The sequence below is a fragment of the Mustela nigripes genome, chromosome 1 (genome assembly GCF_022355385.1).
Source record: "Mustela nigripes isolate SB6536 chromosome 1, MUSNIG.SB6536, whole genome shotgun sequence".
Lineage (NCBI taxonomy): Eukaryota > Metazoa > Chordata > Mammalia > Carnivora > Mustelidae > Mustela > Mustela nigripes.
In genome coordinates this window covers 108,789,549-108,814,849 of record NC_081557.1, presented here as the reverse complement: position 1 = coordinate 108,814,849, position 25,301 = coordinate 108,789,549, and the positions used below count along the sequence as shown (strand labels likewise).

General features: G+C 42.2%; 2 protein-coding genes across 3 annotated transcripts in view; both read left to right on the top strand.

Moving 5' to 3' along the window:
- The window catches only part of ENTPD4 (ectonucleoside triphosphate diphosphohydrolase 4), a 37,445-nt gene extending 13,590 nt beyond the window's left edge, over positions 1-23,855 (top strand). Inside the window, exons 6-13 of one of the 2 annotated variants that reach the window (XM_059371885.1) lie at positions 529-632; positions 8,969-9,028; positions 9,736-9,866; positions 11,799-11,965; positions 15,355-15,679; positions 17,427-17,512; positions 18,416-18,577; positions 19,623-23,855. In XM_059371885.1, the coding sequence (XP_059227868.1) occupies positions 529-632; positions 8,969-9,028; positions 9,736-9,866; positions 11,799-11,965; positions 15,355-15,679; positions 17,427-17,512; positions 18,416-18,577; positions 19,623-19,851 (1,264 nt within the window). In that variant the 3' untranslated portion in view covers positions 19,852-23,855. Of the gene's footprint in view, positions 1-528; positions 633-8,968; positions 9,029-9,735; positions 9,891-11,798; positions 11,966-15,354; positions 15,680-17,426; positions 17,513-18,415; positions 18,578-19,622 lie in introns of both variants that reach the window. The other variant, XM_059371874.1, reaches the window with a different exon arrangement.
- LOC132013385 (large ribosomal subunit protein uL30-like) lies at positions 2,932-3,749 on the top strand. The gene has a single exon (XM_059393049.1). It carries the CDS (start codon positions 2,956-2,958, stop codon positions 3,691-3,693), a length of 738 nt encoding a protein of 245 aa, XP_059249032.1. The 5' UTR covers positions 2,932-2,955; the 3' UTR covers positions 3,694-3,749.
- Positions 23,856-25,301: the final 1,446 nt, after the last annotated feature.

Here is a 25,301-nt window from a genome sequence, read left to right as displayed (position 1 = left end):
GGCCCTGAGGGTGGGGGAGGTGGGGGGTGGGGGAGAGAGTGGGGTGGGCCATGGTGGTGGTGTATTCCCCACCTCCCCTCCTGTCCCTTTTCCTTCCCTTCCTCCTCGTTCATTATCATCACCAAAAGGAAGACAGTAAAAATTCTTTGTTCAAATTTGGAATAGAGCCTGAACTATTCCCTTAGCTAGAATGCACCAAAAATCTTCTCATGTATTTGATTATAAATAGTGAGCTATAAAGTAAACAGTAAACCATAACCTATAAAGTGGTCATATAAAAAAAACCCTGATTTTCTATGTTATTGTAGTTTCATATCTGGGAATCACAGAATTCACACAACTCATGAGATTTCTTCCTAAAATAGTTTTAGTCAGTGAATTACTTTGGCTTTAAAATTTACTGTTTTTGTACAGGACATACCAGAGCCATAGTTTTTGTTTTGTTGTTGTTGTTTTTTTTTTTTTCTCTTTTTAAAACAGAGAAATGTAGGCTCCATTTGATGTGTCAATTTTGGGGTTGTCTTCCAGCCAGCAGAAAGCCATCCTGGAGGACCTCCTGACTGATATCCCCGTGCACTTTGACTTCTTGTTTTCTGACTCTCACGCAGAAGTGATTTCAGGGAAACAAGAAGGTTGGTATATTGGTTTTCAACTTGAAATTTGGGAAGTTATTCCTTTAAATCCTCCCCATTGTTTTTTCCAGTGTAAGCATTATTAAATTACCTTTACTATCTTAAAATTTAGGAAATCATAGCTTGAAATATTATTTTTAAATGGCAAAGTTAGTTTGTTATATGAGTGACCTTTATTCTCCAAACCTTAAGCCATTAAAAAAATAACTTAGCTTGTCTTTACCACATTTAGGAAAGATACATTGGATTCATTTGGATAGGGAAGGTTTGTGTTCCTTGCCTAAGGTATACACCTTTTAGTAATTATGATAATTACTGAGTTATTGGTGCCTTCCGTCAACTTATTTGCTACAAAGGGGAAATTCTTGACTTTGATACACTGAGAAAATATTAGTTCTGCTTTCAAGTAAATGATTCTAATTGAGAATGAAGTGAAAAATCAGTGAGATATTATTTGGGGACTAGTTTGCTAGAAATGAAGACCAAAAGCACCTATTTCAAAATCATGGTTCATTTGGGCAAATGCCTCCTCTGGGAAGGACATTGTAGAAAATACAAACTGGGTGAAACTCAAATACTGCCATTGAGCTGTTCACAGATGAGTGAGGTACGCAGTTAGCTGCCACATGAGATAGTGTTAGGTGCCGTAAGGAAGATAAGAAGTATGTGGGAGTTTGCAAAAGGGAGTTTTGCTTCGTTTTTTCCTTGCTAGGGACATCGTAGAGCAAGTGACAGTTTAAACTGTGGGATAACTAGCAATAAGTGTGCCAGAGCCTGGTAAGGGTTGGGCTCTGAGAGAAGGATAGGAAGTACATTCCAAGCGGAAGAAATGATCTGAGTCTGCATAGGTTAGAAAAGCTGCACTGTGGACAGAGGAACAAAAATAGTTTGAGTGGCATATGGCCCTTTTGAAAAGTGGTAGTAAGAAGAAAAGTTGGACAGGTCTTGGTGATGTCCATGTTGTGGCAGCATGAGTTGTTTCTTTTTTCCCTTCCTTTTGTTTTAAAACTAATCAGACATCTATAACCCAGAGAAAGCAGCTCTGCATAGGACACTCAGCACATACACCCATCTGAAAATGGGTGGCTTGAACCTCAGAGGAGGCCATGGAGCCAGGCAAGTGGTGGCAGGGGCAGCAGGGGACCCACACGATTTTTCTAGCAGAAGAGGCAGAGGGTAAAGGTGGTGAGTTAGGGGTTTACCCGACAGTTTGTGCCAGATGATCTCTCTGAGCAGAGATTGCACTGACTGAGAGAAGGGAAAGGAAAAGGGAAGAAGGCTCAGAGAACTGAAGGAATGTGTGTCCTGCTCTCTGCCCCAGGGTTCTGGCAAGAGGATCACCCATGGACCCCTGGATCCTCCACCCCCACTTAAGGATCACCTATCAGGCTGTGGTTGCCCCAAGTACTAAACACAGTTCCACAAACTCTGCGGTCATCCTTTTTTTTTTTTTATTTAAATTACCGACCTTGTTAGAACCAAAGTAAAAAAAAGCCTTCCCTAATAAGAAAGCCTTCCCTTTGTCCATGATTTGAAATGCAGCAGAAAGAGCACTTTTTATCATACACTGAAAAATCATGTTAATATGGTATCACAAAAAGAACAGTAATTGAGCCTAAAGACATGGAATATTTAAATCTAATTGATAAAGAATTTAAAATACTATAATAAAGAAATTCAGTGAGCTAATACACTGATCTCCAGAATAAAATTAATGAAAAGAAGGAGTACTTTACCAAAGAGATTAAACTTCTAAAAAACCAAACATTCTGGCACTGAGGAAGTCAATGCATGAGATGAGGAATCACTAGAATGCATTGGAAATAGAGCAGACGGAGGAGAGAATAAGCAAGCTTGAGGATAGGAATATAAAAATGGTTCCCGTAAAAGAGGAGCAAAAACTAAGGTTTTTAAAAAGTGAAGAAACCCTGTGAAAACTATCAGACTCCTTTAGCAGAACCAACATAAGATTAGAGGGTATCCCAAAAGGAGAAGAGAGTATATTTAAAGAGGTAATAGAGAACTTCCCAAACCCAGGGAAGGAACTGGGTTCTTTCTGGTCTATGAAGCTAACAGACCACTTTATTTATCTCAGTGCAAAAAGACCTTCTCTGAGACACATTACATTAAAACTGTCAAAAGACAGTAATAAATTATTTTGAAGGAAACTAGGGGGAACAAAACAGTAACCTACAAAAGAAGTTCTGTCAATATCAGCATATTTTTCAGTGGAAGCTCTACAGGCCAGGAGAGAGTGGAATGACACTTTAAAGTATTGAAAAATACAGGCATGCGCCGACTTCCTCTTTTTCCGGCTGGAACCATGGAGGGTGCAGAGGAGAAGAAAAAGAAGGTTCCTGCCATGCCAGAAACCCTTAAAAAGAAGCGAAGGAATTTCGCAGAGCTGAAGATCAAGCGTCTGAGGAAGAAGTTTGCTCAAAAGATGCTTCGAAAGGCAAGGAGGAAGCTTATCTATGAGAAAGCCAAGCATTACCACAAGGAGTACAGACAGATGTACCGGACCAAGATGAGGATGGCGAGAAAAGCTGGCAACTTCTACGTACCTGCAGAACCCAAGTTGGCGTTTGTCATCAGGATCAGAGGCATCAATGGTGTGAGCCCAAAGGTTCAAAAGGTGTTGCAGCTCCTTCGCCTTCGTCAAATCTTTAATGGCACCTTTGTTAAGCTCAACAAGGCTTCAGTTAACATGTTAAGGATTGTGGAACCATATATAGCATGGGGGTACCCTAACCTGAAGTCAGTGAATGAATTAATCTACAAGCGTGGTTATGGCAAAATCAACAAGAAGCGAATTGCCCTGACAGATAACACATTGATTGCCCGATCTCTTGGTAAATATGGCGTCATCTGCATGGAGGATCTGATTCATGAGATCTATACTGTTGGAAAACGTTTCAAAGAGGCAAACAACTTTTTATGGCCCTTCAAATTATACTCTCCACGAGGGGGGATGAAGAAAAAGACCACCCATTTTGTGGAAGGTGTAGATGCTGGCAACAGAGAAGACCAGATCAATAGGCTTATTCGAAGAATGAACTAAGGTATCTACCATGATTATTTTTGTAATCGGGCCAGTTAATAAAGGACTACTCTCAAGTGGAAAAAATAAATAAATAAATAAAGTATTGAAAAATACAAATTGCCAGCTGAGAATACTCTGACAAAGTTATCCTTTGGATATAAAGGTGAAATAAAGGCTTTCCCAGACAAACAGAAGCTAAGGGAGTTTACCACCCCCAAACAACTTACAAGAAATGTTGAAAGGAGCTTTTCAAGCTGGAATGAAAAGAGGAAGGCACACAAATACTGATTAAGGTCATAAGTAGAAAAACTAACGTTTCTGGAATAGTATATTAAACAAGTACAAAGGTTAAAGGAAAAAGAGCATTACAAGTAAACATAGCTGCTATAACTTGGTCACAACATCACAACATAAAAAAGATATCTTGTGACATCAAAAATATAAAAAGGGAAGAGTAAAAGGGATAGAAACTTTATAGGTGAACAAAGATAAATTGCTATCAGTAGAAAAACGACTTCTACCTATGAGATGTTTTTTGTAAACCACAAAGCAAACATCAGAGCAGAGAGACACAAAACATTAAAAAAAGGGGGACACTAAGCAAACTGTGGAAACCTTGGAGGACCACAAACTTACAAGGGTAAAGAAGGAAGAAAACAAGGGAGAGACAAAATAACCAGAAGGCAAAACATAAAATGGCAGTAGTAAATCCTTACAGATCAGTAATCACTCTAAATGTAAACAGATCGAATTTTCCAATCAGAAGTCACAGAATGGCTGGATAGATTTAAAAAAACAAGATCCAACTATATGCCACCTATAGGAGACTCGTTTCTGCTCTAAGACACAGATAGACTTTTCCAAGCAAATGGAAACCAAAAGAAGGCAGGCATAGCCATATATATATATATATATCAGACAAAATAGACTGGAAAGCTAGAAGGGTGGTCAGATAAAGCAGGTCATTTTATGATGACAAACAGGCCAGTACTTCAAGAAGAACATAAGTATATATGCTCCCAATACCGAAACATTGAGATATATTAAGCAAATACTAACAGGTCTTAAAGGAAAAATAGAAAACAATACAATAATAGCTGGGAACTTTGGAATCCCGCTATCACCAATGGATGAATCACCCAAACAGAAAATCAGCAAGGCAAAATATTGGAATTGAACCACATGTTAGCGCAAATGGACTTAACAGGTATATACAGAACATCCCATCCAATAGCAGCAGAATATACATCTTTTCAAGTCTACATGGAACATTTTCCAGGTTAGATCATATGAGAAATACAGAGGAAGTCTTAACAAGTTTAGGAAGATTGAAGTCATGGCAGCCATCATCTCTGAACACAATGGTATGAAACTAGAAATCAACAAGAGGAAGGTGAGAAAATCTACAAATATGTGGAAATGAAACAGCATACTTCTAAACCAGCAGGTCAAAGAAGAATTCAAAAGGAAATAAAAAATTATCTCAAAACAAATGAAAATGGAAATAGAACATAGCAAATATTACAGAATGTAGCAAGAGCAGTTCTGAGAAAAAAATTTACAGCAATAGAAGCATATATTGAGAAATTAGTTCTCAAATAAACAGTACAACATTACACCTCACGTAACTAGAAGAACAAATGAAGCCCAAAGTTAGCAGAAGGAAGGAAATAATAAAGAACAGAGTGGAAATAAAATAATCATGTGATCATCTCAAAAAAGTATTGTAAAAAATGCACTTGACAAAATATAACATCTTTTCATGATAAAAATTCTTAACAGTGGGTAAAGAAGAAACAACATAATAAAAACCACATTTAACAAACTCACAGCTAACATTAGACTCAATGGAGAAAAATTGAAAGCATTTCCTTTAAGATCGGGAATAAGACAAGGATACCTGCTCTCATCACTCCTGTTCAGTATGGTACTGGAAGTCTTAGCTAGAGTAACTAGGCAAGACAAAGAAAAGACATCCAGATCAGAAAGGAAAAAGTAAAACTCTCATTATCTACTGATAATATGATCTTAATTATAGGAAATCCTAAAGAGTCTATCAAAAAGCTGTCAGTCATTGAATTAATCAACAGTTTCTGTAAAGAGGCAAGATTGAAAACCAACATACAGAAATCAGTTGCATTCCTTTACCCTAAGGATGAAGCATCTGAAAAAGAAATAAAACTATCTCATTCACAATGGTATCAAGTTTTAGATAAGAATAAAATAAGAATAAACTTAAGCGAGGAGGTGGAAGATCTTTACAATAAAAACTGTTTAAGACTTGACTGAAAGAAATGGAAGAAGACAAATTGAAAGACAACCTATGTTCCTGGACCGGAAGAATTAATTTTGTTAAAATTGCCATACTAGTCAAGGCCATCTACATATTTTTTTAAAAGACTTTATTCATTTATTTGACAGAGACCACAAGCAGGCAGAGAGGCAGGCAGAGAGAGAGGAGGAAGCAGGCAGAGAGGCAGGCAGAGAGAGAGAGAGAGAGAGAAGGAAGCCCTAGACTCCCCACTGAGCAGAGAGCCCGACTCGGGGCTTGATCCCAGGACCCTGGGATCATGACCCGAGCCAAACGCAGAGGCTTTAACCCACTGAGCCACCCAGGTGCCCCGCCATCTATAGATTTAATGCAGCCCCCATTGAAATACCAAAAGCATTTTTCACAGAAACAGAAGAAACAATCCTAAAATTTGTGTGGATCACAAAAGACCCCTAATAGCCAAAACAATCCTGAGAAAAAAGAGCAAAGCTGGAGGTATCATGCTTCAATTTCAAACCATTCTACAAAGCAATGTTAATAGAAACAATATGGTACTAGCATAAAAAAAAATAGGACACATCAATCAGTGGAACAAAATAGAAAACCCAGGATTAGGGGCGCCCAGGTGGCTCAGTTGGTTAAGCAGCTGCCTTCAGCTTGGGTCATGATTCTAGGGTCCTGGGATCGAGCCCCACATCAGGCTCCCTGCTCAGCAGAGAGCCTGCTTCTCTCTCTCCCCCTCTCCCTGACACTCTGCTTACTTGTGCTCTCTCTCTAACTCTCTGTCAAATAAATAAAATTTAAAAAAAAAAAAAAGAAAGAAAGAAAACCCAGGATTAAATCCCAGCATATATTGCCAACTAATACCCAGTAAGGGAGCCAAGAATACCCAGTGGGGGAAGGATAGTCTCTTCAACAAATGGTGCTGGGGAAACTGAGGAAACACTTGCTAAACAATGAAATTAGACCCTGTCTCATACCACTTGCAAAACCTAATTCAAAAAGGATCAGAGTTAAACCTGAAACCTGATACCATAAGCTCTTAGAAGAAAACGCAGGGAGGAAGCTCATCAGTATTAGTCATGGCAATGATTTTTTGGACACAACACACAAATAACAACAAAATAACAAAATAAAAAATAACAAAAGCAAAAACCAACGGATAGGACTATATCAAACTCAGAAGCATCTACACAGTAAAACAAACAATTAACAAAATGAAAAAACAACTTACAGAATAGGAGAAAATTTTTGTAAGCCGTATATTGGCCAAGGGGTTAGTATCCAAAATATATAAAGATCTCATATGACTTATTAAATTAAGACACAATTTGACTAAAAACTAAACAGACATGGGACACCTGGGTAGCTCAGTCAGTTGAGCATCAGACTCTTGGTTTCAGCTCAGGTCATGATCTCAGGTTGTGATCTCGGAATGTGAGATGGAGCCCCACATTGGGCTCTGTGCTCAGCAGGGAGTCTGCTTGAGATTCTCTCTCTCCCTCTGCTCCTCCCCCCATCCTTGCTCACTCGCTCTCAAATAAATAAATCTTTAAGACAAACAAACAAAAAAACCTAAATAGACATTTTCCAAAAAGGACAGCAAAATGGCCAACGGCACACAAAAAGATGCTCAGCATCACTAATGTCAAGGAAATGCAAAGCAAAACCATAGTGAGATTTTATCTCATACCTGTTAGAATGGCTGTCATTGAGAAGACAAGGTAGCAGGTGCTGGCAAGAATGTGGTGAAAAGGCCTTATACGTTGTAAATGGGAGTGTAAATTGGCCCAGGCACTACAGAGAACAATGTGGAGGTTCCTCAAAAAATTGGTTAGGTGTACCATACAATCCAGTAATTACATTTCCAGATATATACCCAAAGAAAATGAAAACTGGATTTCAATAGGATGTCTGCATTCCCATGTTTATCACAGTGTTAGTTACAAGAACCCAAGTTAGAGAAACAACCCAAGGGTCCATCAATGCATGAACGGTTAAAAATGATGTAGTACATATACACAATGTAATATTCAGCCATGAGAAGGGAGGATATCCTGCCATTGGTGACAAGATGGATGGACCTTGAACACATGATCCTAAGTGAGATAAGTCCAACGGAGAAAGACAGTACTGTTTGATGTCGCTTACTTGTAGAATCTGAAAAAGTCAAACCTATGAGAAAAATGGAATAAAATGGTGGTTAACAGGGAATGGGGGTTGATAAGATCGATGGTGTTTAAAGGTGCAAACTTGGAATGAGTAACAAGCCATAGAGTTCTAGTGGACAGTATAATGAGTATAGGCAGTAATACTGTATGTAACTTGGCAAGGGCAATTGTACCACAGTGTATAGACCTATCAAAGTAATACAATGTACACCTTAAAGTTACACAATGTTACATGTCTGATTTATTCAAGAAAAACAAAAAGGTTTTATCCAAGAGGTCTTGGATTGTCAGGCTGTGGGGCGTTTGCCCTTTGTTCTAGAGGTCAGGCCAATAGCAGAGAATAGCATGGGTTGGAGTGGGGGATGAGGACAGGGAGATTGACTAGGTCTCTGTAACAGCTTAAATCAAGGTGGAAATGAAGTGGGTAAAGACTGGATAGAGGGAATGTAGAAGGGGAACGAGGCTTGGCAACTGAGTGAAAGCAAGGGATGAAGGAACTGGAAGAGTCAGAGTTAATGTGTTTTTTTCAAGCTTGTTGTTGCTAGGCTTAACTTCATGAAGTAAAAACTCCATTATTTCAAAAAAGTTCCAAGTGAAAGCTGGCATTGAGGGAATTCTATTTTTACCCATGTAAATGATAAGAATTATACATTTTAAAGTTGAAAGTTCTTGGAAAGCCACTAGGAGAATACAAAATACATTATCAGGGATGCTTTATTTCAGATAATGTGTTCATAGGTTGTCAGGGAGTAAAGTAGATGAGTTGTTTGTGCTAACTGCATGGATAAAAGTTATAAAAATTATCTTAGAACTTTATCCTTCTTATCTTCCCCCTGTGAAATGTCTGTAGGTGTGTATGCTTGGATTGGCATTAATTTTGTCCTTGGACGATTCGAGCATATTGAGGATGGTAAGTATCATGTTTCCAACCAACTTGTCTGACTGGAAATGAGGCTGTTCTGTCTAATCCCAAAGGATAAAAAGGGGGCTAAGTTTTGTTTTTTAAAGATTTTATTTACTTGAGGGCGCCTGGGTGGCTCAGTGGGTTAAAGCCTCTGCCTTTGGCTCAGGTCATGATCCCAGGGTCCTGGGATCGAGTCCTGCATCGGGCTCTCTGCTCAGTGGGGAGTCTAGGGCTTCCTTCTCTCTCTCTCTCTCTCTCTCTGCCTGCCTCTCTGCCTACTTGTGATCTCTCTCTCTCTCTGTCAAATAAATAAATAAATAATCTTAAAAAAAAAAAAAAAGATTTTATTTATTTGAGACAGCATGAGTCAGGAACAGAGGGAGTGGAAGGAGCAGACTTCCCGCTGAGCAGAGAGCCTGATGTGGGACTTGATCCCAGGACCCTGGGATCATGACCTGATCTGAAGGCAGACACACTTAACTGACTGAGCCACCCAGGCACCCCCAGGAGCCAAGTTTTGTGACACAGCTAAGTGGGTAGGAGTAGAGAGAGGGCTGCTCTTTCCCACTATGAATTTGACTATAGGTGGGAGGAGTAGGCTGAGTTTGCCCAGATGGGCTTAAGATAAGCACCATGGAAACAAAGGGACTCACAAGAAGATCCCCATTTTCCAGGTTGGTTCTGTTCCAACAGATATTTCTTGTTATTTGCAGATGAGGAGGCAGTTGTGGAGGTTAACATTCCTGGTAGTGAAAGCAGGGAAGCTATTCTCCGTAAAAGGACAGCTGGTATTCTGGACATGGGCGGCGTGTCGACTCAGATAGCGTACGAAGTTCCCAAAACTGTAAGCTTTGCCTCCTCACAGCAGGTTACTATCCGTACAAATTTTCTTCTGTTTGGTTTGGTTTTCCTTTAACATGTCTCCATCCATTTTTGTCTTGTTTTCTGAGTCTGAACACATCTTTACTATGCTTGCTGAGGCCCTACCTTCCCAACCCAGGAGAACGGAGTCAGGAGAAAGCCACGCAAACCTCCGCTAAGCCGTTTGTGTTTGTTCATTGAAGTCAGCCGGTTTGTTTTCTGAACTGGGCGTTTTTGTTTGGTATAAATTTTAGTCACATGCTTGAATTTTTTTTTTTTGTATTTTCTCTTCAGTCACTTCTTTTCTCAACAGATACTATAAAACATAATGTAATAGCATCACATTTCTTAAGTTAATGTTGGGGAATATACTGGGGTTTCTTTCAAGGCTCAGACAGCTTTTGACTTTTCTAGAAAAAATTGAGGTTTGTATGCACTGTTTGCACATTTCTGAACTTAGGGTTTCCACTGTTTTCTCCCGTGCCCCTCAGGGCCCGTAGTCACTACCAATAGTTTCCCAATAGGCTGGGCAGCCTTGTCTAGAGAGCACCAGGAAAGTTTCCAGATGTGTTCCTGAACTGCTACACATCTTTAAGACTCTCTTTCCATTCAGATGTAAATTCTTACTAAAACCTGGTTTCCTGCACTTCCCCCTAGTGTGGTGTAGTGGTTAAAAAAGCCTGGCCTCCATTGTCACGTGAGCCTCGCTAAACGCGACCTTAAGCACATCGTTTAACTCCTGGGAGGCAGGTTCTTCATCTGTAGAGGTCCATGCAGGCAGCTCTCACATGGGGCTTTTATAAGGCTGAGATGAGATAGTGCATATAACATAGCTGATGTACTGCCAGCTGCCTAGTGTTCACTGTTACTGGCGTATTTATTAAGCTCTTTACAGAAATGCTTTGTAAATTCAAATACAACGATATCTGTGTCCTGCTTCTCATCCCCGCATGCCTCTAGAAACTATTATACCTTTTGTTAAAAGTCGTGTTTTCCCCCTCAAGACAAAGTAAAAAATACACAGAAAGCAAGTTTCGAAAAAAATACTGAAAAATCAGGGTTAAAACTTTTCTATGGGTGTGTCATCCAAAAACAATCATTGTTAGCATTTTGGTGTATTTCTTTTCATTCATTTTTCTGTATTTATAGTTTTTTTTTCAAATATGGTTGTTGTAATCTTACTGTTTATATAATTTTGTGTCCCTCGTTTAATAGTGCATAAGCATGTTCTTCCACATACTATTGATTACCATAATGAACTAAGCCCTCCTTGGAGTTGTAGATTTTTTTTATCTTAAAAATAATTTTTTTTAAAGATTTTATTATTTATTTGAGAAAGAGAGCAAGAGAGAGAGCGCAGGAGCAGGGGCATAGGGACGGAGGAACAGGGAGAAGCAGACCCCGCGCTGAACAGGGAGCCTGATGCAGGCTTGATCCCAAGATCCCAAAGTCAGGATCTGAGTCAAAGGTAGACACTTAACCGAGCCACCCAGGTGCCCCAGAGTTGTAGATTTAGATGACACTTGTTTTTTTCTCTCACAGGACACAGAGGTCATCTTTGTATGTAGAGACTTTAAAATGTTTAGAATTATTTCTAAAACATAGGCTTCCATAAGTACATATACTACATTGGAGGGTATGAGCTATGTCTTTCCAAAGTACATATATTATATCGGAGGGTATGAACTTCCCTTTCCAAAAAGCAACAGTATCACAGATGTGCAGCACATCTGGAATTTCTTAAGTCAGAATTGTCATATTGAATTCAGAAGGATGCTTGGAAGGGTCCTTGGGAAAGGTAGAAGCAGACATTTTTGCTGCTTTTAGATGGGAATCTTTTTAGATCCTTTTTCACAGGAGGTTATTGTTTTTGTATTGCTTTAAATAGTGAAGTCTTTTATCCTTGCACCTGCAGGAAGAAGTAGCTAAGAACTTGTTAGCTGAATTTAACTTGGGATGTGATGTTCACCAAACTGAGCATGTATACCGAGTCTATGTGGCCACATTTCTTGGGTTTGGTGGCAATGCTGCTCGACAGAGGTACGAAGACCGAATATTTGCCAGCACAGTTCAAAAGAACAGGTAAAGCACCTTCCACTTCGTAGCATTAACTTTCAAACCTTGGTACCTCCTCATAGAAAACATATCCAGGCAAAGCGGGGAGACCTCAAGCAACAGAAGTATATCAGCACTGTCAGCTTTTGACTCCCCTGGCTGCTGAGAAATGAAGGGACAGCATATGTCTTTGGCTCTGAACCCTTCCAGCTTCCGAAGGAAGATCTCTCCCTCAGACCCACACCTCCGTAGATTAGAGATTTCACTATTAATGTATTGAGGCAGTTTTGAGCCCTGGGTAGTGTATTTCACATTGCAGAGCCCTTGGGAAACTCAGCACCTGGGCCTCTGCAGATGTCCCAGAGGCCTCCAGTAAGTGATGATCAGATTGTCATTGAGGATGGAAGGGGATTACCTGATGTTCTGGTGGTGTTCTGGAAAACCAGCCTGTGCAGTCAGTTAGTGGATAAGACCAGAGAGAAAGAAGTGATCTACAAGTCTAAGTTAGTGATTTTAAACATTTTTAGCAGTGAAACTTTAAAAAATGTGTTTATGAGGGGCCCAAAATTGTGACCAGCTGCTATGAGCATTTCCCTAAGCTCTGTGAGGATTGGCCAGTGGATGAGAGCAAATAGGGCTGGGACTTGGGCACTTATCTGCGGCACAGGGTAAGACAGGCCTTTAAGGATGGAGAGAACACCCATATTCCAGAACCTAAGGCCTGTGGTCAGATGTATGAGAGCTTAGCACAACTCCATTTGAACTATTACAAACACAAGTACCCTCGTCCCAGAGACACAAGCTTCAGCAGCCTGTTCATGGAGGAGTACAAGCTGATCCTGTCCACAAACAACTTGAGAGAGTTTAAGGAAATGAATAAAGACATATGGAAGACACTGCAAGAGAAGTTTGCCCCCAGGAATCCCAAGGAGAAGCAGAAGGCCTGGGCTCGGTCCTTATCTCACCCATGCATCCAAACGTGGAGTCTTGGGTATTTATGTCACCCTAAATTTACATCATCATAAATAAAATTGCCCTGATTTTTACGGAAAAAAAAACAAAAAACTGAGTTTATAAAAAATTCTGCTATATAAAATATATAAAACAAATAAAAGCAACATTATTGTATTGTATTTATTTGTCAGAGAGAGAGTAAAGGCAGGGGGAGCAGCAGGCAGAGGGAAAAGGAGAAGCAGCCTCCCCACCAAGCAAGGAGCCCGAGGCAGGACTCAATCCCAGCATCCTAGGATCATGACCTGAGCTGAAGGCAGACGCTTCACTGACTGAGCCACTCAGGTGTCCCTAAATCAGCACTTTAATTAGTTTAAATTTATAAGTTTAAGTATATAGCAATTATTTATTTGAAATTGGGGCATAAGAAAAGCAAAGCTGTTTGGATGAATAAAAATACCTGAAATGTGGAGTTATATAAGATATCCTGTTAATTACTGTGTTTAGTTTTTCTTGTTTTGATGATTGGTTTTGAAGGGGAAAAAAATCCCAATTTGTAGAGATAAATGGTAGTATATAGTTCCTTGATCAGTTTAATCTTAACAAAATTGTGGAGGCCTGAACTTTAAGAAAGACCAAGACACAGCCATTCAGTACCACATCTTCCAGAAATTCACATATGTGAATAGGAAGAGCCGTAAAAACTTGTTCTTCTTCTGCTCAGACATTAATTGAATGGTGTTAATTAAGAGATTGGTAGTCCCATAGTTTCTTTTAAATGTAGTATATAATATACTACATTTTGGTATAATTATTTTTTATAATAGTCTTATATAGGAATACTTCTTTAGTGATGTTTGAGTTAGAACTTCAGGGAAACACCTGCAATGCTAATTTTTAGTAATTGGCTTTAATGTCAAACTTGTATGACAGTTCAGTGGCCCTTCTTAATGTAGTTGTAGGGCAGCTAAAAACAGTAGTGTTGAAGTACATTTGACTAGTCTCAGACTTATTTTTTTAAGATTTTATTTATGTATTTAGAGTGAGTGTGTGTGAGCAGGGGGAGGGACAGAGGGAGAGAGAATCTCAAGCAGACTCTGGACAGAGTGTGCAGGCTGATGAGGGGCTCTATCACACAACCCCAAGATCATGACCTGAACTGAAATCAGGAGTTGGACGCTTTGCTGACTAAGCCATCTTGGACTTTTATAATGATTATAAACATTAGTCATCATTTTTTATATATGTGAGGAATTGAGCCTTGAAATATATAGTTATCTCTTCGCCATCAATAGCAACTGAGTTTTTAAAATAAGATATTTTTAATTAATGGCAAAGACCTTAATTTATTACATTCAAGTGCATTTTAAGTTGCCTTGATCTTAGGAATAAAAAACTTGTCATTCGAGTGACGGATAATAAAATTTAAACACCTTTTTAGGCCCATGTGATGTCACAGTATCAAACACTAAAGTAAACCCAGTGGTTGTGAGCTCTTTCCGGTTCCTCAGTGGCTTAGCAGTGAGTATGTACAGGGGACGACAGATCTTAGTGCAGGGAAATCACATCGGGAAGTGATTTCAGAGGACAGTTAAGATATCTTGTCCATGGAATGTCTCAGAACCTTGAATTAACAATAGAAACTCTTATCTGTAGCAATTGGGACCAATAGTTGATTAATTTTTAAAAATCAGTTAAAGTAGAATCCAAAATGGAATGTAACTGTAAGCACTTTGTTTTAGCTTAGGTATTCATGGGCCAGTCTTTGTTCCAGACTGAGGTCTTTTCTTAGGCTACCGCCGTCACAGCTCTTTTTTCTTAGGCTACCGCCATCATAGCTCTGGCCTGCCCTGCATCTGCTCATCTCAGTGTCATTTGGCTTCTTTAAAGACTACCAAGGGCTTAGCAAACATTTGTGAAGCAACTTGATACCAGTTCTTCTAGATTTTCCCAATTTTTTTCAACTTTGCTAGTACTGAGTTTGATAGTAGTTTTCAAGTAAGCACCTTGCCTCCAAGGCATGGAGCCTGGGGCCAATGACCTTTTTCCACAGTCACATTTCATCTCTATACACTGAAACCCACAGGCTCTAGTGGCAGAACAGGATTGGGAATGACACAGTTGGTAGGCATTCAGCTGCAGTGAACTTGAAACCAAGAGGAGCATAGGCACCCAAACAGGCCACATTCCTGGGTACTGAAAGCACTGATCATCTCACCAGGTAGCTGTTTCACTGGACCCTGTTACAGTGTCTGCCCTATGCATGTGCATGGATGGTGAATCTCCAAGAGGGGTTCAAGAACCTGTTTCCCTAACCTTATGACCCCAGAATCCATTTTCATTCCCACAGAACACCTTGCTGAGCTCATGGTCCATAGAATGTCTTGAGAAACACTGACCTGCAGCTGCTTCTTCAAAAAACGGTTTTCTGTCAGTCTCAAATCAAGTTTCTCTTTGTCCTGTAGGCTCCTGGGGAAACAGACGGGTCTGGCTCCTGATACTCCATACCTGGACCCTTGCTTACCCCTAGACATTAAAGATGAAATCCAGCAAAATGGACAGACCATGTACCTCCGGGGAACAGGAGACTTTGACCTATGTCGAGAGACCATCCAGCCTTTCATGAATAAAACGAATGAGACACAGACTTCCCTCAACGGTGTCTACCAGCCCCCAATTCACTTCCAAAACAGTGAATTCTATGGCTTTTCGGAGTTCTACTATTGCACTGAAGATGTGTTACGAATGGGGGGGGATTACAATGCTGCTACGTTTACTAAAGCTGCAAAGGTAACCTTCAAAGACATCCTCTTTCTCCGCATGCTTTTGAGAGACTCATGTGGACAGTGGCAGCTTCTGTCCCTCCTGCACTTTGAGAGGCCTGAGTCAAGAGAAGGGGAGGGTGGAGGATGGAAGGATGTAGGGCAGCCTGCTGGGGACCCTGTTCCCTTGGTTGAACAAGAGATGCAGTCCCAGTAGGAGTGAGAAGTCCACTGACTTCTGCCCACCACTCCATGAGCCACTCTGAGCATCAGTGGCTTCCAGGTGACAGACTTGTGTACTTCGAGGAGATAATGTAGCCATGATCTGGCCACTCCCAGCAGCCTTTCTGTCGCTTAGCTGTCAGGACCCCTGTTCTCTTGCTGGCTCCTCCCTTTCTGATGGTGGCTTCGGCTCTTTCAAGGGTTCCCCACCTTTATACCCCTTAACCCTGGGTGATCCCCAACAGCCACCTTTGGCCCTTGGACCTTCAGGCTCTTTGATGGTCTCATCCATGCTCATGAGTTGCTGCCACTGCCTGTCAAGAGGCTCCAGGCCTGACCCCTGCCTAGATTTCATGACCCAAAACAGACCCACCATTTTCTCTCTGTTCCCTCATTCTGTGATGCTGTCTGGGTTAATGGCATCCCTGACCATCTAGTCCACCTCCCAAAACTCGAGTTCTAGGCTTCTCCCTGCCATCCATTCCAGCCTCGCCACACACGCCCCACAATCAGTCAACAAGCACATTACTTCATGCATATCCTCTCTCAAAGCCTTCCCTGCTTTGCGTCCTGCTCTCACTGCCCTAGTGAGGCCTGTGGCTGTCACCTGCAGGAACCTCCCAGTCGATCTTCTTGCCTCTGGTGTCCCTCCACCGTTCATGCCTCATGCCGCTCCCAGAGAGTTCTGTCCAAGACGCAAGTGCTGGCCCCTCTCCTTTTTACAGTCTTTAGTAGCTTCCTTCATACCAGGATAAATTGCAGATGCTTTTGGATGTCTGCCCCTCTCGGGGGCCTCCTCTCCCCACCCGGCATGCCTTTACTCTCATCACTGCAGACAGCTCTTAGTTTCCCGGGCAGCTAAGCTACTTGCCCTCTTGTCTTCGTTCACGGTGTTTGCTCTGCCCTAAATGCCTGTCCTTGCCTCTCACCCCAGACCGAGTGTTGTTCTGTGTCCCCTTTCGCACGCTTCACCATCTCTCAGAGCCTCCGTTTCTTCATCCTTGAAATAGAGGTTGGAGTCCTAGCCATGCCAAGGAATGGCTTTAAGTATTGTGTTCAGAAAAGGCACTTAGTGCTCCATAACTGTTAGCTATCAATATTATTACAAATAACTTCAGGAAAAGATGGCATGTCTTTCCCTTCTAAATGCGGGCCTTTTGGAATCCTGTTGGTGTTCCCAGAGCCTTGCACTGTGGTGCCACAGAAACAGGTACCCACTCTGACCTAGCTAAAGCACCACTTCACTGTTCCAAAAGTTTGCCTGGCACAGGCAATCACACAGTGGGAAACGTAAGCAGTGTTGAAGAGGTTGGTTATGGGCAGTGAAATTCTCTGTCACAAAAACTTCAGCAGCATTTTAAGATGGAACATGCACTCATCAGTGTCTGCTGGAAGCTTGTGCATCTTGTCTTCCCGTTATATATAGAACTTAAGTTTGTATTGCCTGATTGGAAGTATCTGTTGGTTAGAAATATGAATCTGGTAAACCCTTTTGAAAATGAAGAAACTGTTTCACCTTACCGATGATTTATTTGGGGTGAAATTTCTTCCAGGATTATTGTGCAACAAAGTGGTCGATCTTGCGGGAACGCTTTGACCGCGGACTCTACGCTTCCCATGCCGACCTCCACCGGCTGAAGTAAGTAGTGGGTGGCTGAACCACACGCTTTCCAGAAACCATGCTTCAGTGTTGGCCCCTGGCTTGCCACACCCTGACCCCAACCTACTTTTGCATCCTCATTGATCCCGGTTTCTCCTCTTGTACCCTGGGTTCCTTTCAAACGGGACAGCAGATACTTGTGTGCAAACGTATCTGACAGTTTTATTCAGTTCTAGAGTTCCCCTGTTCACCCCCTGCTTTGTTGAAGTCCTGGCCAGACCTCAGAGTCAGGTCAGATGCTGACCTTGTCGAGTCTCCCTCTGCCCATTCAAGCAGACTCCATCCCTCTCTCAGTGTCCAAAGGACACAATATGTCTCCCTAGTGGCATTTATCAGGTTCTGCCTTATTTCATAATTATTTGTTGCTTTTTAAGATCCTGTCCTCATAAGTCATTAAAGTGACATGGGGTATCTTATTACTTGCTATTATATCTCATTACTAACTTAGCCCAGCACTTTGCAATAAGTAAGCCTCTGATATTTAGAATCCTACACTATCAGAGCTGAAAAGGACCCTTCTGCCTTCTCATTTTATAATAAAGAAACTGAGGTCCAAAGAAGTTGGAACTTGCTCAGTATATATCAGAAAGTAAATGAGGGAATGCCTGAGGAGAAAAAATCTGTCATGGCAAGGTGTGAAATCCTACTGAGACCAAGTTCCATGCGCTTAGTGATTCTGGTAGGTGAACTCTTTGGGTTGTGGGACAAGGGGTACAAACCAAGTCCGTCAACTAGAAGTGCACACAGTTGGTTTGTCTGCTCGGAGCGCCAGCCTAGTGAGGCCTCAGCACCCACCGTGGTGGCAGGGGAAGGCCGTCCCAGCAAACGGGTTGTGGTGACAAGTAAGTGAATCCCACATAGGTTTGTGCTTGGTGTTTCTAGGTATCAGTGCTTCAAGTCGGCTTGGATGTTTGAAGTGTTTCACAGGGGCTTTTCGTTTCCTGTCAACTATAAAAATTTAAAGACAGCCTTACAAGTTTATGACAAGGAGGTTCAGTGGACGCTCGGAGCAATCCTTTACAGGACCCGTTTTTTACCATTAAGGTATGGCTGCGAATCTGGTAACAAGAATCAAACAAAACAGGCTTTTCTGCATTATGATAGCTTGGGGAGCATGCTGGCTGCGGGCAGGACCGCAGACTGGAGTTTGACTTTGGTCTGCCACACCCGTGCTTCCTTCCCACCCACCGTCCCATCACATGCAGCACAGAAGTGTTTGGTTATGTCAAGCATCTTTCCCCAACCCCTGCACAGAAGGGCTAATGCTGGGGCTCTTCATCTTTATGGTTTCAGACTCCTCAAAATACTGCTCCTAAGATATGTAAATAAATAGGGTATAGAGGAAACTGCCGTATTGAAATATATTTATCAAAATATTACAGAAGACATATCTGTGGTACAGTAATATGTGTTCTGGCAGCAGAGCTAGTACTTCCCGTAATTCCTGTACAGTGACGTGTGTCGACATTTTGAGGTGTTTGCAAACTACCACAGTGTGGTCTAAGAGCTCTCCAAGTGTCGCCACGATCCAAGTTGCAAGTTCTACAGACACTGCCGTAGTTTGTTGTCTGCATTCATGGCCAGTGGAAATGCCAGTCAGAGATTGGCAAGTGAAGACAGACATTTTCCCACTCCCCTTCACAGATCTGCTGCCCGCTGACCCCGGGGCACTGATAAACGAGAAATGCACTTCTTGGGGGATCCCCCCCCTTCTTCCAGTGGAGCATGTGCCGGCAGTCCGTTTCTCTGGGCTGCCTGCAGACATTGTGGGTGGTGGGTATTACTGCTCACAGACGGGGGCCCTCATTCCACAGTGGCTCCTGTATGTCAGGGAAACTGTCACCGTTTAAAATTCTGGGTTTTATTTCCCAAATGACAGTGACAGTAACTGCTGCAGATGTACAAATGCGCTCTCACGCGTTCTCTTGTTACTGCTTACAATCACCCTCTGTTAGGCCACGTTGGCCTACCTTTCGGAGGTGAGGAAACTGAGTCCCAGAGACCCCGCACCTGTTCCACCACGTGGCTTGGCCTGGTCAGTCCCAGTCTCGCTTACGTGTGGTGTTTGCTTTTGTTTCCATGCGGGCAGGGACATCCAGCAGGAGACCTTCCGGGCCAGTCACGCTCACTGGCGGGGCTTCTCCTTCGTCTACAATCACTACCTGTTCTCAGGCTGCTTCCTGGTGGTCGTGCTCTCCATCCTCCTGTACCTGCTGCGGCTGCGGCGCATTCACCGGCGAACGCCCCGCAGCGCCTCGACCGCTGCCCTCTGGCTGGAGGAAGGCCTCCCTTCCCAGAAGATTGCTGGCGCCCTGTGAAGGCCGTTGGAGAGCCCTGGAAGACTTTTTGAAGGAAAAGCCATTTTTGCCTCAGGGTTTCTCCTCTTTATTCTCACTTGGTTTTGTTTCTCCTTTGCCCTTTTGTTCCTTGAAACAGAAACTGAAATCCATTGTTTGTAAGCTCCACTGTTTTGTCTACAGCTTTAAATTGAGGAGCAGGGAAAAGGGAAAATCACTTCATTCTTGCTGCATAGGATAGCAACCTGAGATTTTCTGTTTTTCTTTGAGGTGTGTTACATTTGAAACATGCACTTGGATAGTGAAGGGAATGGCAAAGCTGTTCTCCATCAGAGAAGGTAGTGCTGACGGTTGATGCTTTCTCCAAACAGAACCCAATGGGCTGAATCATAGTCCTCTTTTTGTCTATCTCAAAAGCTCTAACCTACACAGGGTGATGCATTGTTTTTATTGTTCAGGTCTGTCCCTGTATAGTTTCTTCATAGTCTTAAAAAATCAAAACCATTTACATCCAAGATATAGGCACCAGGAGGTACTATTTTTAAAACCAATAGTCCTGGAAGATGTGAAATAATGACTAGAGCAGTGTGTTTGTGTGTGTGTGTGTGTAAGAGAGAAAGAATGTGTGTGAGAGAATGTGTGAGAGTATGTGTGAATGTGTGTGAGAGAAACCATGTGAGATAATATGTGTGTGAGACAATGTGTGCGAGTGTGTGAGAGAGAAATGATAGAGGATGAGAGAATGCAGTAGTCTTTCTTTTAAAAAACACATACTTTAGAATTTATTGTTTCAATTATTTTTATGTAGAAAAATCCCCATTACCATTGTCTTTCCTGACACAGATAATGACTTTCTTAGTCCCACCTTTCAGCAGCCATAGAATAGTATGTCTTTGAGTGAGTTGGAAAATCCATCAAGTTTCACCAGTGTTGAGGTCATTAGAACTGGAGCTAGTGTCTACCCACAGGCAGACACGTCACTGTTTCTTAGTGGTACACTTTTGCTGATTTAATCGCACTCCAGTTTCTTCCAATTCAAGTTGGTGTCCCCCCTCCTTCATGAAAAATGATCTCAGTGGTTTTATCTTGGAGACCCCATACTTAGCTTGACTGGTTGGCTTTATTACTGTCATAGTTGAGGCTATGGTGGTAGTTCCACTGTAAATCCAGACTAAGAGAAGGCTCTGGCTTTAATACAAGAAATAAACTCCCAATTTGAGAAAACAGGTTCAATATCTTAAACAAAAACCGAAAGAGAGCAACTAGATTGGCTTACGTGAGATTAGTTGTTTTTTACCTGTTCGTTTAGTTTAGAGGCTTTGGGAATTCTCATACCTAGATTTTTCAGACAAAGTTCTTTTTGTGAGTGTGTATGTATATACGTATGCTATTTCTTAATCCCAGAACAGTTAAACTGGCCTGGTTGGTAGCAAATGTGTATTTTGAGAACCAAGAGCTTCTTCTCCTGATATCATTTGTTAGAGAAAGGTTTCAGATCCTGAAGACTTTATTTAACTTAAAAAAAAAAAAAATTGGACTTTTATCTTGTTTATTAACTATTTAAAATGGCATATATCATAAGTATATTGATGACTTGAAAAGATCACAAATACAGAAAAGAGAGCAAATTCTCTTACTGTGCTCTTCAAAATGAATATTCTAACAGTGAGAAAGTTATTGTTAGACTCTTTGTCTCACGAATACCCAGAAGGTTGGAGGAGCTCCGTGGTGGTACAGCCTCTCGTGTCAGAGAGGAGGGAGGTAAATGTCCCTGTGGGAGATCTGGCTTCCGAAACACTGGTCTGCAGCTCTTGAAGTGCTTGGTCCCTGGTGAATACTGTTGTTCCTTATCAAGACCCAGCCTCAGACAAGCTGTTTTAGGTATCCCTAGAAGTAGAGTGAGCTGGTGTGTTTCCTCTTGACTTGCCAGATGGGGTTTGTTCTGTAGACTATGGGTGGCATCAGTGGTGAAGAGGAAGCGTGTTCACACTTGAGCTTTTCTACCACCAACCATTGGCGGTAGTAAGTAACCTGGAAATGAAACTCTTCAGACACCTGGAGTATGTGATCTTGCCTTTAAAACAAGGCAAGGATTAGCCAGCCCAGGCCCAGATTTAAATGGACCTTAATTAAGGCTTCCCACCATAAGTTGCCACCTTTTAAATAAAGGGTGCCATTTGGGCCCTGTCAGTACCATTCGGGGAGCAGAATCAAGACAAATGGGAGTTTTGCTTTATGCATGCTCTAAGTATCCCTCAGCAAGGACCTACCTCACTGTCTAAAAGAAATCCCCAAATCAGGGCTCTGAGGCCCAAACAGCCTTATGCTTTACACAGTGAAGTGCCCGTGTTCCCCTGCCAAAGAACTCCCTGGAGCCAGGACTTGGCAAACTTATGGGCCACAGGGAAAATCTAGAAGAGCCTTGAGCTGCAAATGGTTTTTCAGTTTTGAAAGGGTGGTCAAAGGAAAAAAGTGGGGGCAGAGGGGGATAGAATAATGCAGCAGAAACTGTATGTGACCTGTAGAGCCTAAATATTTACTAAATGTCCCTTTATGGACAGATGTCCCTTTAAAGTGTTCACTGACCCCTGCACGAACAACCCCATTCAAGAAAGGATGTGCATTGGCATTCTCTCTTAATTCAGGAGGCTAGTTGCCATTTGTGGAAATGGAAAGATGGACAAGAGAAGAGAACAGACTTAAATGTTAAAATATTTGAGTGTGCACCAGAATTCCACTTCTTCATCTTTCCCTCTAGATTATTTTCAAGATCCATTTTCTCATAAGCCAGCAAACAGGCCCTTCCCCCACAGACTGAAAAAGTGCTATTCCAGCGGGCTCACTGCACGGTGCTGAGAAGGCTGCAGTCTCGAGAGGACTGCACAGGGGTTTTTCTGATGCCAGGGAGGGCCAGGCTGCGAGGCAGGCCCGGGAGGAGCTTAATTCAGGAGAGTAATTCACATCAGTTAAGGGCTGGCCAAGAAGGCAGGGAACTCGGAATACTTGGAATAGGAAGCAAAAGAAGTTGGACTGGTAGAAACTTGCTAAGAGCCTTGTGGAAGAAAACTACTCTGTGTTGAGCTTTGTTGGAAGCACTATGGGAAATGCTGTTGTCCCCTCCTCATACCGTGCAATGCTTCTTTCTAAACCTTCCGAGGATGCTAGTAAAGATTTTATGGTCCATTGAAGGACATCACAGCAAAAGTACAAGCATACCCATTTATACCAATGCTTTTTGCATATTTTCACCCTAAACTGCTGGCCATAGGCCTGGGGGTAAGCTGGAGAGGCTGCAGGCTGCTAGGCCTGGGCCCCCAGGAGGCTGGGAAGGCCGCTTGTTCACCACTCATTGTCCACACCTGCGTGTCCAGGTAGGCAAATTCTAGACTGACAGGTATTTAAATTTTAAATATCAGGCCTGCATAGTTTTCCTTCAGAAGACGCATGCATCACTTACAAGAAACTTGGAAAGGCAAATGTGTTTTCTGAGCTTTAAAAAAAAAAAATCAGCTTTAGGATTTTGTGTGGTTATGTGCAATGCAGCAAAACTACCTACATGTAAATTATTTTATTTATTTCTACTTCCGTGTTTCATTTTTCATGATACTGATTTTCCTGTTCAGTAATGAATGATGTGACCAACCCAGGAGAATTCTTTGTTTGGTTACTGAGATGATACTTTACAGTTAGGAATTACAAACACCGAGGGAGAACTTTTAAACATTTTGTTTGTTTGTTTGTTTTTTAATTTAAGTGATGTTTTCTGTTCAAGGTAAGAATACATCTTTGGGGTGTTGTGGTGTCGTATCATTTTCCGTGTTCGGCCACCTCACGTTGCCACACTTAACACACAGATGGGTGTTGAGAGCCAATGAGATGAAAGCTCAGCCACTGGCCCATAGGGTCTTGGTTTCTTATGACTGACATGGATTTTTCTCCGATGTTCGAATCTTGTTACCTGTTATGAAAGCTTAGTTGAACTTGAATCTAAATTCAGTAAAATAAATCGCCCGAGTCTGACTGAACACTTCGCATTTGCCGTATTTATGTGCGTGTAACAAAGCCCTGCTGTCTGGATTCTGGAGGGAGGGTTCTGTGCGTCCTGCAGCCCGAAAGCCCAGGAGTTCCCAAGGACAAGCATTTCCTGCCATGTCGTATCCACCCTGGCGTCAACAATAAAAGCCATTCTGAGGCAACTCTTGACAGGGTTATCATTTTAAGATACCTGTGAACGATGAACATAGCCCAAAAAACTGGAATTAACCAATTTTTTATGCATGTTTTCTCACAAATAGTAATTAAAATACTAACTTGATATTACATGATTCTGCAGTTAGATCTAGGCTTAAAGTCATCGGCTCATTTCCAGAGAAATGTGAATCTCACTATTGTTACTAGTACCTATTAGAAACTACAGCTTTTTTTCAGCAACTTGAGAATATATAAAATAGAGATTTCCCCTGGGATGGGGATGAGGTGGGCCTGAGACATAAGCCAAAAAACGGATGATAGAGACAGATGGAGAAGGAAGGCACCCACTGTTAGCAACAAAAAGAAGAGCCTAGGAAAGACGTCCCGGGAGGGCTGAAGGACTAACAGAGCAAAACGGGAGTGCGGGGTGAGCACAGAGGCCCGGGGCTTGGAGGGCAGGAGGAATGGGATGACCGTGTTGAGAGAGAACTGACTTCAGTGATTTCTGAGGTAATATGGTGAATGCAGGTCTTTGAGCCTGAGGGTAAATACACGAAATACTGAAGGCATCTAACCATGTCCAAATTTTACTCCACTTGACTGAAGAGAAGTAAATACATTTCCGATGGCTGCCCATGTTACCGGGGCTGAAAGGCAGTGGCTCGGGATTTTTGTTCCTTATCTGTTTTGCATTTGTCCCACGAGTCTGGAATGCACTGGTGGCTCTTCTTCTTTTTTTTCAAGATCCTGAAATGCTAATGGTTTGCACAGGTTTTGGCGCTCACACTGGTCTGGAAGCAGAGACACAAACGTCATCTCTATCAGAGTCAGGCTGTCTTCTTACAGAAGGGTCACCAGAGGACAAAGGAGTGTCCTTTTCTCCCAGAGGCCTACATGGCAGATTGGGCTGTTTGCCTGCAGCACCAGTGCCTGCATGAAACCAAATACCTTGAGGTGTCCCCCCAGCCCCACCTTGTCTGGGAGCCCGATGGCTCCCATAACAAAAGGAGAGTTGACCTGTCAAGGCATTTTCCTTTGTTCTTAACAAGCCATTCGTTCCTCCTGCCTGGTGCAGGGTTGCCTCTATCTCTGAATGCGTCCATTAAGCGGGACTAAGCCATGCCACAGCCCAGATGGGGGCCGCTTCGGCCTCCTACCTTTGCCCTTTGAGCTTGATCCTGGTTGGCAGGTGAATTACCTCTGGGCTCCAGACTTCACGGCCACTTGACTGTTTCTGTCAACAGCCTGCTGCATGTGAGAGACCCAAAGAAGCAGCCTAA